Raw genomic sequence first — 14,480 nt, 5'->3', positions numbered from 1 at the left:
AAAAACAAACCCAACTTAGACCAAAGCTGACCAATATGCCTTCCAGCTTCAATTATCACAGATCATTTCTAAGCAAAACTGACTTGAGAGAACATAGCTACTGAAGATAATTCATTGCATGGTGGCAATTCAGTCCCATCTTGGTCTCCTCCACAGTTTCACACATGCATGGATGCACTCCAGAAGATTAGTTCTGGGCAGTGAAATCTTGTGTCCTTTCTGGAAACAATGACCATGACCTCAGCTCCTTATTGTGAGTCCTTCTCACCCCTACTCATCCTGTGCTGTGAGGTATGAAGCAACCAGGCAATGTGAAGCCTGCCAGCACTGCCTGCCTGGGCAGGAAGAGAGGAAATAACTGCTTTCTTGAATACTAACATTCTTACTGCCATTGTATTCTGTAGATTTACTGTTTTCTGCATTCTTAGTTTTTCTCAAATGACTGCCTTAGGCCCAATTGATCATCCCCAAATAGGTCAGTAGCATGGTTGCACTCCCTTGATTTTTGCAAGAAGCAGCTGCCTGAAACTTGGCTTCTGGCTAGACCTCTTTGGTTCTACCCTTTCCTTCTCCTCAGAGTTTTCAGACAAGACTTGCTGTGAGGGTGACAGTAATCACATGTCTGAAAAATAATTTCTGTATCTTGTGGTCAGAGTAGGTTTAACTACTGAACCTGTTCAAATATTAATAGGGTTAAGGGTTTTGTATAATTCTTACTGAAATGCTGTAGATTTGAGAAAGGTATGTAGTAAGACTTAATTCAACTAAAATAAAAATTATTTAGTAGATCAATGCAACTGCTTGCACAGGTGCTGCAGATACACATTTTATGGATTACTAAGAGTGATTTTTGAAGGGCAGAAAACTCATACAAATATTCATTTCTGAAGAAGGTGAACTGAAGATCATCATGCCTGTATAGACCTCCTGTTCCTGACTGACTTTCCCTATCCCCAAAACTAGTCACCTCAGGGTTTGTATGGACAATTCTAGCAAAGTGAATCTACATGTTTTCCCCACTGAAGCCAGTCAGTGTCCCTTTGTGCTATAGTCAGAATTTTGCTCAAGATTAGGAAACAGTGCTTTGAAAAGATCCCACTTACTGAAATGAATGGTAATCCACACTTTACATATAAGACCTCCTTTAAACAAGTTGAGTCTTGCTGATAAATTTCACAACTGTAGGGTAGTTAGCACCAAGTTATTAGTGCATTGGTGCTGCTGATTTGTGTCACAGCAATGCCTGGGCTAAGTGATCCCAGGGAGTCTGATAAGTAACCTCAGCCCCTGGAGTTGTAGTGAAAGCAGTAACTGCAGAGTTGTCCTTTGATGTGCCTGATGAGACATAATTGGTGTGTGCCTGCTGAACAGACCTCTTTCTTCTTGGGCTTTAAAGAAAATAATTTTTAAATTATTTTTTAATTAGTACAATGAAGACCAAAGGTAGGATACATATTCTTAACTTCGGATATCTACAGGATAAGTATCCATAGCCAAGGTAGTCACTTGCTGTGCCTTAGCAACAGAATGGAGGGGAAAAAAGCAGTTATTAATCTAACCTTTTTATACATCTACTTTAGGACAATCTGCGTTGTACCTTGGTCTCCCTTGACTGTATTGGCAATTTCCACTGATTATACAAATTAGCTGGAGTGTCTGTTTCAGGTCTAGATGTCTGTGTTTTGACAGATGATTCCCATTCAACATGTGCAGTTAAGGATTGATGTTCATTTGTGAGCCTTGTGTATGTGTATGAAATGTAAATAACTGTAGTTAATGCTAGAAAACCTAATTTCAAATTATCTTGAATGCAGCATTAGTGAAACAATAGGGTTATCTTTTGAGGATAATGGGAAGTACAGTGTTTAAAGCTACCTAATGGCATGCTTTTCCTTGTAGGTTGGCATTGCTAAAGAAGAGTGGTGAAGAAGATTGGAAGAGCAGGCTCAGCAAAAAGCAGGAGTATGCAAAAGTGCCTGTCGCTGATCGTAGTGCGCAGATGCAGGAAGTTGAGCAGCTGTTGAAGAAGGTATCTCTGTCCCTGTTTGGAAAAAACACCTTGCTTGGAATACTTTTGCTTTTTGAAGATGCATCCAACTGGACAGGCTTGCCTAATATTAGCTGCTAGCTCTTGCTACTCCTCTTGTTATCAGGCTTGTTTAAAAAACAACTCTCCCAATGTAAGAGATTATTTAATGAGAATGTCTTCACTGTCTTGGGACGTGTATTACCCGTTGCAGTGTCTTCACATCAGGAGATCATGAACTAGTGAGTGGGTCTGTAAGGCTTCTGCAGCATTTGCAGGTATTATTTAAGCCCTTCCTCCCCCCCCCCCCCCCCCCATCCTCTTTCCATGCCCTCACACTGAAATTGCCTTAAGACTTAGTCCAGATGTTTTCTTAGGTATGGGTGAGTTTGTAAAAATGTCACATTCCTAACACTGTGTTATCTCTGTGCATATATATATATATATATATATATATATGGGTTTTGACCAGTAATTTTGGATCCTAGAGCCACTGAGCTAATGCAGGTACTAGAGCATTCATGAGCCATTTGGCTTTTGGTTGTCTTGCATGATCTTTGCTGTTCGTGAATAGCCAAAACTGTCAGGACCAAGATTTTATCTGTGTTATAACAGATAGTGAATAGAGAGGGAGATGAGTAGAAAGGTGTAGAGGAAAGAGAGATACACATTGTTAGCACACTCTGGTTATGTCTATACATGAGTATGTTATGTTGTCCGGCAGGAGTGGATCTGTAAATCGGAATAATTACTGCTGAGGACCTGCTGTCTGTGCCATACTTGCTTGTTTTGGTTCAGTGAAATTTTGTTTCAGGCTAAATTTGGCTTGGTCCTGTGGCCTGACTGCCTTTAGCAGCAGTGGTGTTATATGAAAATCTTGGAGTGCACTTCAGGGCTTCAGTTTCATCCAAAAGTCTGTGCATTCTGCCTTGTGAACCAAAGTGCAGAAAGTGAGGATGACTGGGAGATTTGCTTCAAAATGGACTGACTGCTGGCTCAAAGTACAGGACCAATGTAGACTTGTTTCCCTTCTCAGTCAGATAAAATAGGATGTCTCAAAAGCCTTTAATTTCTGAAGGAGTACTTCACAGAGGACAAGTGAAAATGAAATTTGTGTTCCAAAATTTACTAGTGGGGAGGGTAATCTTTGGATCCAATTATTTAGTTGTAAAAATGCTGCTTCCATTAAGTAGTATAGGCAAACAGTAACAAAAAGTCTCCTTTTCCATTAGTGTATAACAAGTAAGGACACAGTCTGTCATTATTGAGGATAAATCTGTGCCTGAACATGTGAGTCATCAATCGTCATATTAACTGGACAGAAAAGAGTAAAGATGATTTTTGCAGTTCAGTTTATGGAGTTTGTTCTGGTTTTGCCCTGTGGACTTGTTCAAAAATCCAGCTGCTAGTTTGAAAGATGTCCTAAAGCAAAAATAGTTTCAGGGAGGAAAACAAAATTGTGGTCACATTTTTAACAGGCTAGTCTCCAAAATGACAACTGTTGAGATCAGATAACAAATGTACTCCAGCTAAAGACAATGGGGTTGAGAAAAAGCTTTAAACAGCTGCCAAGACTTAGGCAGAGACAAACCCTTTGTTCTCTCTTCTCACCCCTCATCACCCATATCCTCCCTGCTGCGTTACCATGTGCAGCAACTTCTCTCAGCATAGCAGAGTCAGGCTTTTGAGGGATACACGCTTTGAAGTGACAGTGCTAGCAGTGGGAGTTTCTGTGGCACTGGGTCACCCACTTTGATAGTTCATATTAGCTCTTGGCTATTTAGAGCCTAAATCAAAGGATTTCTATGTCTGCCCATGGATGAAAACGTGGGTGTGTAAGATACACAATTTCATGATCTACATTGATATTTGGGATGCTGATTCATTATGTGATACATGAGAAATAATGTAAACCTTTACTAAAGTGACCACACTACTTACAAGATGCCATGTCAGCTGTCCTTAAATCTAGTAATGCTGGTTTTGATAATTAATCGGTGTGATGGCTGTTATCCTTTGAGGACCATGAAGCACTGTGCTACTGAAGTCTGTTTGTAGAACTTTGAGACTAAGTGTACTTGAGAATCTTAAGTATTTTCTGTTGCTGGATTGCAATAAAAATGCAGGAATTGTATTGATTACTGAATTTTGAGCTAGTTAGACAATTTTCACACATGGCAGTCATGTATCACCAGCAAGGGTGTGTAAACTACTGTCATGCCCTGCTGGTTCAAAATAATGCCTGATGGTTTTAGTTGCAGTATGATGCTCCTATTAATGTAGTCAGACACCTTTTCAGGGTCTGTGTGTCTCTTTCTCTTAAAAGGTTATCTAACTTGTTCTGGAGATTTGATTATTGAAGCATAGCTGTATAAATGAAAAGTTATTGGAGTACATTTAGATTTCATGGAAACAACAAAAGTGGAAAGATTCATAGTCTTAAAAATATAGTTACATTAAATAGTGCTCTTTGATCACTTCTAGTCAAAATGCTTCTGTGTGGTGTCTGCATGGTGAGATACTTATCCAAATGTGTTACAGTCATTTGTATGTAGACTAAACTGTAGAAAAACACCATAAAATTCATGGAAAAGCTGACAGAGCAATGTCAAATGGGGGGAAAAAAAAGAGACTAAGGAATTAACTCAAGGAGATACAGATGGGGGGGGAAGTTGAGATTTACTTGGAGGTCCAGCATCTGTTTTGATGATTGCTGCACAATCATCAAAATTTTTTTGGAAGCTGTGAGACTTCTTGAATTATTTATATATATGGTAAAACATACTTGGACAATTCAAAGAATAGCTCTAACATCAGGGGAACAACTGTACACTGATGAATGTCTTACTGGAAAAAAAAAACCCTTTTATTTGGAAAAAATCTTTTGGATTTAGTATCTTTGTTTTCATTGTTTTAGCTGGATGGAACACTTCCAGTTTGTTGGATTTCTTCATGAGTAGAATAATTAATTAACTCAAGGTCTTTCCATAATATCAAAATAGGAAGATTTACTGGAATAAAAATTTCTATTTTATAGTGAACCATTTTTAACAGAGTCCCTGATTAATGTGATTACCAGCTGCATTGCAGTTGCATTAAGGCAGTGACTGACATTTGAAACACTTAATTCTTACATTAAATTTAAATTGGAGCTCAGCACTGGTGTTAAAGGCTAGGGCTGAACAGTCATTTCAAAATTACTCAGAGATGAAGTGTGTAAAAATCTGAGAGAGGGTAAGTCCTTGTAAAGTGACTTTTTGGCAAAATATTAGTCTTTTGCTGTGGAAATAGTTTTATCCATTTCATATATGGCATCCACCAAGTGCTTGTGTCACATTTTCATCAAAGCTGAAACTAATTCTTAGGCTTCATTTTGAGCCACTCTAATAAGCTGCATTTATCCATCCTCTGTGCCATGTTCCACACTTGCTTTAACCTACAGAAAGGGAGAAGAATTAAAGATGATAAAGCCATGTCTAATCAGCTTTGGGTAAGCCCAGCTCTGGGGCAGGGTTTATTTGTAAGCTGTGTTTAGAATGGTGAACTCACCTTCACTGAGTACTTTGGGCTTAGCAAATCGCTCCAGATGGCTTTTGAGTCTCCCAGTTTCAGCAAGCATTCTTTCCTTTAATCCAGAAAATAGATGATTTGCTGTTTAGTAAAAATTAAACTTGCAGCAGAATTATTCACATTGTGGTTGACATGGTTCATCAGTTTAATGAGGCATGAAAACAGAGACATACAAAAATTATCAGCATATGAAAAGTGTATCTTCCAGCTGTGCTGTTGTGTTCTGTGTTGGATTGTAGTGATATTGTTACTAACTTGGATAATTCTTGCATGGAATGGCTTTGGTAAACATGCTGTTATATTATGACAACATTTTTGATCTCTGCTTTCCAGTAGGGAAAACATTTCTAGAAGATTAAAAGATTTAGTAAGAAATAAGGCAAAGAGAAGTTATTTCTCCCCCATTTCCATTTCTGGTAGTCCAGTTCTTTTCTAATTCCTTTGCTTTGCTTCTGTCCTTGTCATAGGAACCTGTATATGCTTCTACTTACTCTCCTGTTATACCTGTTCTCCATAAATTTCATCCTTTTCTACCTATTAAACAGGTGAGCAAAAGTCTGCACAATTTAAATGCTCAACAATTTCAAGTAAGCACAATTTAACAGTGTTCTTTAATTTAGGAAATTAATAATCCTCTTAACTGATTAACCAACTTAGTAAATGTGGCTTTGAAGAAACAATGCTATGCCACTATGCTGTGTACTCTTCTTCAATATACATTCTGCTACTGTTGCTCTTATTTTCTAAAAATTCTATACCTGTGTTGGAGTGTACAGGTGAGAAAGTAAATGAAGGAAACATTATTGCATTCATTATAATACTGAAAATTCATTAAAATACTGAAAACTTGTAAGTTGCTTAAAGGGTGTATAAAAGGAGTAGTATGTAACTACCCAGCATTTATTTTAGAATAAAATGCTGTGTACCCTGACTTCCCTGTAAGTAATGTGCATATACAATGCAAGACATAACATCATCTAATTTATTGACTGTAAAAAACCTGCTTTTGTTCAGAGATGACTTTCCTATAGCACTTTTCCCTAGTCCCTGTGTAAAGGATTTTTGCCTTGGCACATCCTGCTTCTATTCTCTGACTGCCCATCTTCCTGCTTCTCTCTCTTTCTTCCTTTAAGGTCTGTAGTACTAGTTTGAAAGAATCAAGTTCTCTGATTTCTGATGACCGTCATCCTTGGAGATGGAAGGTGAAATGCTGTATAAACTTCCTATTTAATTTTTGGAGGGAGGAGTGAGACAGAAAATTACACTCAGATCGATGATGCACATTCCCAAAGCAACTTGTGGCAGTGGAATTAACTTTGTGTTTGCTTGGGAGTAGAGTTCTGCTGCTGTTCCAGTAAATGTTAGAGAAGTTTCATGTGAAGTGTTCCTCAACATCATGTCTGTAGCTCTGCAATTCCATCATAGACAATTTGAAGAACTTACTTATGAGGAATTAACAGATAATGATAAATATAAACTTTCTACAGCCAGAGCAACATAACAAAGTTGTCTTTGAGCAGTAGAATAATAGACCTTAATGTGAGCAAACTATACCTGGTTCACATGGTCAGAGGTAAAAAATGCAAAGGCAGAACTGGGGAAAGAAACAAGCTGCAGAAAACCACGAGGGAACAAGGAGAGCTCAGTGGAAGGCCTCAACAGATATATGCAAACCTAATTGTACTGTATTACACCTCCTTGTCCTTTGCCTCTGAGCTCACACCTGTGGTTGTAGTGTTACAAGGAATCCATTGGGTTCTTCATTCCCACAGTCTGTGTTGCATGCAGGGAGCTCTCTGACCAGCATGGGTAGTGGCAGTGAATTCAAGGAGCAGGTACTCGCTGCTGGGTTGAGGATGATGAATATGGAAGAGTCTACTGGATATATTATAAACATTTAGGCAACTGATATTTACCATTTTCATGTTCACTTTCATAGCTGTTTTTGGGGATGATCTTTTACTATGAGTTTTTTTAATTAAACATTAAATGTTGGACTGATAACTGAAATGTGTTAGTGTTACCTCTTCTCTATAATTCTGGATTTAATAAAGCTTATTTACTTCAAATCACCTATTAGTTTTGTTGTGACAGAGTTCACCAGCTTTATGTATCTAGAAGATAAACATATAGTCTATCTTAATAATAACCCTCCAGTAATGACAGGAGGGACAGGAGTAATGACAGCTTTAATGAGCTGTTCATTCCATCTGTCTTAAAAGGAAAACAGAAATCAAAGTATTCATCTTTCCATTGACTGTGGTGAGCTACATCCTGCTCTCTTAGCAAGCTGCTTCCTTCTAGCACAGTGTCAAGGTACATGCAGACTTGTTAGGGGTTTTTTTCTGGGACAGTTAATGACTTTGTTATTGCACCAAATACGAGTTGAGTGTGTTCTGTTTTGCTCAAACCACTTTTGAACAGAAAGGCATATGTTTGCATTGGAGTTTTCTCTCCACGTTCTCTTATAACAAGGCCCATATAAAGTTGCAGAGGAAACAATGCAGAGACTTTTTACCATACTTGAACAACTGTTGGATTCTCCTTATGCTTTTTTTTTGTCTTAGGAGCTTAAACTAGAAAAGTTACTTGTATTAAAAAAAACCAAATAGATTCTTTTTGAATCCTTCTTTTATGTCATTTATAGCATTGGTTTTAAATAGAACCCTCTTTTGAAAAGTACATTATTTTTTGGTGTTCATTCTTGGTTCGGACTCCCCCAGGTAGGGGCAGTCTTGATCTTCTATATAGAAAACCATGAATTATCTTGTTTCTTATAGTTAAAAAAAAAAACAACCAAACAAAAACAAACCCCACCACACAAAAAACAAACAGCACACCAGCATGCTAACAGAGCACTCTTTCTCAGTTCTTGTAACCTAAAGGGGACACTGCTTGGACTGGAAAATTGTAGGGTACAAGATGGAGCATTGCCTATATGTGGCCTCTTCCTTAGAATGAGCAGGGGAGTGCCTGGTATAACCTCAAGAAGTGTGTTGCAGTGCTAGAAAAGATCAATATCATCATCCAGCCTAGCCAAGCAGTGGGAGGAAAGTAATCCCTGTTTCTGACTGTTCTTGTACTGAGTCTATAAATCCTTCTCAGACTAAAAATGGCTTCTTTTAGAAAAACACACAGTCTTAATTCTAAACTGTCAGCATACAGAAAACTCTCAGCAATATTAAGTAATTTTTCACTTGTAAATATTCTTGCTGTGTAAAGTGTAACTCTTAACCCTTTCTCCAGTGAAAATACATACTGACCTGATTTAATCTGAGGTAGATTTTTTAAAAAAAATATTTCAGCCCTTTCCTGAAACCTTTCAAAATTGTCAGCATCCTGGGTAGAAGCATGGAGTCTGGAAATGGACAGGCTATTCCTGTGCAGACTATCTGTTCAGAACAACTTTCCATGGCAGTTTTTGTCTCCTTTTTTTGTCTTCCTAATTGGCTGGGGTTTTTTGTTTCCCTTTTAAAATAACATTTCTCTTAAAATCATGGTTTACCAGACTTTTCTGATAGCCCTTTTTTTCCCCCAACCATCTATGTGATTATCTCTTCTATATCTTCACCATTCTTCTGTATGTTGGTGTCATCATGAGGGACTTCTCAGGGGATGAGACTACATCCTTTGTTTTCCACATTAATGAAAATATTTTGATCAAATTTGGGATGAGTCACATCATTGCATGGTTCTTTTCTGTTCAGAAATAATTTTTCAGTGAGTTAACCAGTTTACAGCCTGTAAGCTGGACTGATATTTTTATATTGCTCAAAAAAAACTGCCTCAGAATGTCATCAGTGATTAACTCAAATATATTAAAGAAATCAGAGGTAACTGTATTAATATATTTAATCATACTTGAGCTCATCAAACTTACCATTTTGATTAAACCTGTTTTCCATAATGCCATGTGGAATGGCATTAATTACGTGCCTGTGATTTGATTCTTCATTGATTGTCTTTGCAGCAGCCTTTCCATGGGTGTCTGGAACAACCCACAGCTTGTGTGACTTGTTCCTACATGCTTTAGCTTTACTTCTATATATTGTGCACATCTGAGCTTTTATCCTCAACATTTTCCCATTTTCAAAGGCTTTTTTAAAATTCACGCTTGTGTTTTGGGGCATCTTTTCCAGATATTTTGTCTGAGATATCAATGAACACATCCATGTATTGTCCACAATAATTTAGAATATTTCATTGAAAGTAACCACCTTTTTGATGAAAAAAAATGCATTGGAACTGTTTCACTCCTAAGTTCTTATGTATTATTTTTATTTATTCTTGATCTACTAATTCTTGGTTTGACTATTTTACAGTTGCAAATTTGAGATTGTTCTTTCATATCATAATTTGGCTTTTTTTAATTTAAAAATAAAATTTGCACTTAGAAGCTTCTTGAGCTTTAACTTTCTTGACGTATTTTCTCCCAGCTAGAATGTGCTTTGACCAGTTAATTCCTCCACAAATGCTATATGTGGCAATTCTGAAAGCTTTCTAAACTGTTCCCAACTGGCAGGTGGATTTTTTCTGAAATTTCTTTTGACAGTTGCATTGGCTCATGTTAGCTTTCTAGCTATAGAAAATTACTCTTTAGTTAATCATGGTATATACTTCTGGTTTTCATCAGGACCATTAAGGGAAATGAAATTGGTTGGGAATTGCTTGGTGTCTATTTAGTTTATAATTTTTTATTTCATTTGTTCACTAATAGATTAAGGTAGGAGTCTTCATGCATTAGGAAGATATTTACTATGGAATTGCTCCAAAGTCACATATGCATCCAGTCTGATTTATTTTTTTTTGTCAGGAACTCCAAAAATATTTTGCCCAATGGAACAGATTGAAATCTTCCATTCAAAAAAAAAAAAGTTTCTTTCTCCTGTCAGACAGCTGTTTTCTTTTATCCTTTGGCACAACTCCAGAATTACTGACAGTCTTTTTTGCAACTCATGTGTGTAGTGATTAACACACATACTTTCCATGTCTGCATCTTCAGAATTTTCAGTAGTTCTATAGACCCTGAAGCTTCAGGTATTCGCTGGAGACAAAATCCAAAATTAAGATCCCTGTAAGTTTAAAAAAACAAAACCAAATCCATATGATTTTACTTCATTCTGCCTCTCCCTCATTTCCCTCATATTGTAATGGAAGTCAGCATCCTTACTAAGTTAAAAGTACTTGTTTTGTGTATGAAATTTTACTTGTGGCTTCATTAGGTATTTATTAATTTCCTGCCCAGGTCTTGTTGTGATTTTTTCTGCCAACTTTTCATCCCAGTGGTGGCTGTGCTGACACTGGAATGGGTAGAGACTGGAAGAAATGAAAGAGACTTCTTCAGTGTTTCTCTTTAAAGCATTCAGAGGCTTTGACAGATGAGGAAATGATACTGAATACACTTGCATGTTGTTATTTCTGTTGAACATTTTGGAGTTCTAGGGAAAAATCAGAGTTTTTAATCTTGATCATCATGGCTTGCAGTCATATTGTCTGGCTGCCCAGCTCTCTTTCCTGATAAATTGAGAGGAAGTGTTACTGCAGAAGGCTGCAGAAATATATGGAACAAGAGGGAAGGAATGGAGGGCTCTCATAGCCCTAGTCCTTGTACAAACCATTTCTTGGCTTGTCTTCACTCTTCTGGCTGATGTCTACTGATCCTGGTAAATGCTGAAAGCTACAAAGTCTCTGTATTAGTGTGTCCCCTGCAGTCACAATAGTTTTATATAAAATGACTTATTTATGTAATCTGATTGATTTTTAAGAAAACAAAAAATATCTTCCTTGTATCTTGAAAGGAGAAAAATGTTAATGTTCACGAGCTTTTGTATACTTTTGCATTTCCTGTCTGGTTCCATGAGCTAGATCTGTATTAGAGCTTGAGATTTTTTTTTTTTTTTCAATTCTAGCAGCTAGGTTGTGAAGAAAAATGATGAATAGCATGCAACTTGGAAGTAATTCTACAGTTAACAGTCCCATGCACTAAAAATACTTCTATGTTTTATTTCTGTGCAGTATAATCCCTGAAATGTTGATACTTTTCAAAGATAAGTATATTAAAGTAATAGTCCTTTGGCCTGACCTAGCTACAGCAGAGTATGTAAATTCAGTTTCTTTCCTACTTAATGTACCATCATCAATCCTCCTGTGTGAGAAGGGCACTAAGATAGTGCACCTTCTGCTTCTAATCACTCCAGCTGTTGGCTGCCAACCTCTAAAGCAAGAAAGGAAAGCTAAGGGTGACCTAGGGAAAAAAAAAAAAAAGAGGGGGTAGTAGAGATGATCACAGTCATTGGAAAAATATTTAGTGGAGCAAGCTGACTTAAGAACTAAAGTCAGCAGCCTCTGGAGAGGCTGCTTATCGTGCCTGGAGAACTGAGTTACTGTAAAAGACTGATTAAGAATCATCCACTGAAGTTACACCACTTCATTGTTATTTTCTGTGCCACCTGCAGATTTGCACACTTAAAAACATCTGCTCATAGTCAGTAGTGATCTCACTTGTGTAGCAAGTCATGCTTCAAAAGAACAAGGTCTGGAAAATGATTTCATACACAGAGTGAATGGTTTGCTTTGCATAGAGGAGTGCCATCTGCCCTGGCTGGTAGTCTCAAGAAAAGGTCAAAGAGCACAGAGCAAAACCTTGCACTCACAGTGTAATGGGGCAGCAAGACAATGAAGCATCTCAGGGTCACTAAGCTGTGTCTGACTTCACTTCAGTAACTTGGTCTCCTGCTCCCTTCCCTCTGCATCTGGCAGTTGAAATGTTCAGCCAATCTTTAGCTATGTCCTTTTTTTAAGCAGGTTTTTTTTTTAAACAACTCGTTCTCTATTTCCTCCAAAAAGCAAAGAATGGCAGATAACCACGAGAGCCAAATGACCATTGAAGAGAGGAAACACCTGATTACAGCTCGAGAAGAAGCCTGGAAGTCCAAGGGTAAAGGAGCAGCCAATGACTCCACACAGTTCACTGTAGCTGGCCGAATGGTAAAAAAAGGTCAGTGATGAAATCATCCCAATATAAGTAAGACACCTCTTATCTGTCTAGTCAAAATAAAGTCCCACTAAAGCTATGCAGAAACAGCATCCGTATTTAGCAAGAGGAGGACTGTTTATCTTCGACGGAATATCATGTCATGAGTTGTTCACTTCAGTTTCTTTTGGGCGTGGCATTGATCCATTTTGTTCTGCACTGTGGCACTGCCATCCACTTATTATTGGGTTCTGTCTGACTGGTGGAAATCTATCACTTGAACATGTGTTTGGGATATATGTTTTGGTTTTCCCTCTAATACAACTCACAGGGCATAGCTGGATTATTCTTTCTTATTTATCCTTCCTTTGAAAACCCAGCTGCACTGTCTAGAGGATAGTTGTGAAATCTAGTTGTTTCTGTTGCTGGCTTTTCCTCCACTCCTAGGATCACTGGGAATATTTAGCAAACAAGTATTGTTTTTATGGATGCTGTCTTGGACAACAGCTTGAAAGTGTTATGTTTGGCTGAAGGTTCCCTGGTTCTGCATAAAACCACAGAGTAGAAATGACGAGGGAGCAATGTTGACTTTTCTGGGATCTCTTGAATTCAGTCACTGTTTCCAGATCTAGTCATTTTTCTAAAGTGGACAGGAGTCTCTGAAGGCTGTACATGGTAGAAATGCAGCTGTTCACACAGCATGCCTGGGAAGATGATAGCTTTGGGAAGAAGGCACCTAAACTGATCTTTTGTGCTTAATGAATACTAGACTTTGGGCTGTTACAAGAACTTGGTTATTAAACACAACAACAATGAACCTTGAGTTAAATGACAGCCATTTAAAAAAATATCATTATAGGGAGAGGGCAATATTGCAACAGGAGTAACTGCTTGCAATCCAAGCCACAATCTGTTGGCAAAAGCTGAACAGTATTAGGAATTACATCTATTAGTAACATATTTTAGCTGCTGCTTACATTTTACATTGTTTTGCTGCTAGAAATGTCAGTGGTCACTATTTAAAGAGTAAACTATTTTGGAGGATCACCAAGAAAAACTGTTTAGTTATCCACAGACTTGCTTTTTGAGATTGTTTTTTTGTTTTGTTTTGTTGGTATTTTTTTATAAATAGATTGGTCTTTGAGAAGGAAAGGAAGGTGGTAGCATTTGCTCTTCTTAATTAAAAAACTTATATTGAAAGGATCTCTTTAGGTGCTATGATCATGCTTTTGAAGAAGCAAGGTAATGCAATGACAGTGAAATCAATAAAAGTAATCTAAGTGGGATTTTAGTTAGATGTGTACTGGTTTTATATCCTGAAAGAATAAATTACCATTATGAGTTTTTGATTTAAGAGATTGTGAGAAAGCAATGCAAAATAAAATCCTTGTTATGTGCATGTGCACAGATGCTGTATTTTAATTGCTTGTTATGGCTGAAAATTATTCAGTCCTAATTGGAAGGTGATCCTTTTCTAAGCAGTTCTCAGTGTGGTCTTGTGGATTATGTCCTGGTAGAGCTGCTTAAGAGCTGTGTCCTCTTGAGTATGTCTTGAAGAAGGCTTTACCCATTGGCTTGAAACCTGCTGGAATTTCGAGTCTCTTATCTAACAGGGGAAAAAAATTGGTTGTGGAAAAGATACCTAGTTATATTGCAAATCTATCTTGGTGTTTGACAATTATGACAATTATGTTGCTAGGACTTGCAGTAAAGATAGTGGAAACATGGTTAGTATATGTTCTCCCAGCACAATATTGCTTTAACCTGATCAAAATAACTAAGGGCTTAAACTTACATGGCTCAGTAATTAGTAAACTGGCTAAGTGAAAATAGATAATGGAGAAGAATGTCTGTTTCCCCATTTACTGAAAGTCTAGGCTGCAAAAGTTAATGGGTACAATTCTTTGCCTC

General features: G+C 37.5%; 1 protein-coding gene across 19 annotated transcripts in view; it reads left to right on the top strand.

Annotated features, from left to right (window-relative positions):
- SVIL (supervillin) overlaps positions 1-14,480 on the top strand; it is a 134,485-nt gene that overhangs the window by 102,462 nt on the left and 17,543 nt on the right. For 14 of the 19 annotated variants that reach the window (XM_032100675.1, XM_032100684.1, XM_032100604.1 and 11 more), the window contains 4 exons: positions 1,900-2,029; positions 6,064-6,141; positions 6,730-6,798; positions 12,443-12,593. In XM_032100675.1, coding sequence (XP_031956566.1) covers positions 1,900-2,029; positions 6,064-6,141; positions 6,730-6,798; positions 12,443-12,593 — 428 coding nt within the window. The remainder of the gene's footprint in view (positions 1-1,899; positions 2,030-6,063; positions 6,142-6,729; positions 6,799-12,442; positions 12,594-14,480) is intronic. The other 5 variants (XM_032100739.1, XM_032100730.1, XM_032100664.1 and 2 more) reach the window with 2 other exon arrangements.

This window comes from Corvus moneduloides, chromosome 1 (assembly GCF_009650955.1).
Source record: "Corvus moneduloides isolate bCorMon1 chromosome 1, bCorMon1.pri, whole genome shotgun sequence".
Taxonomy (NCBI): Eukaryota; Metazoa; Chordata; class Aves; order Passeriformes; family Corvidae; genus Corvus; species Corvus moneduloides.
This window is presented reverse-complemented; position numbering and strand designations above follow the sequence as displayed.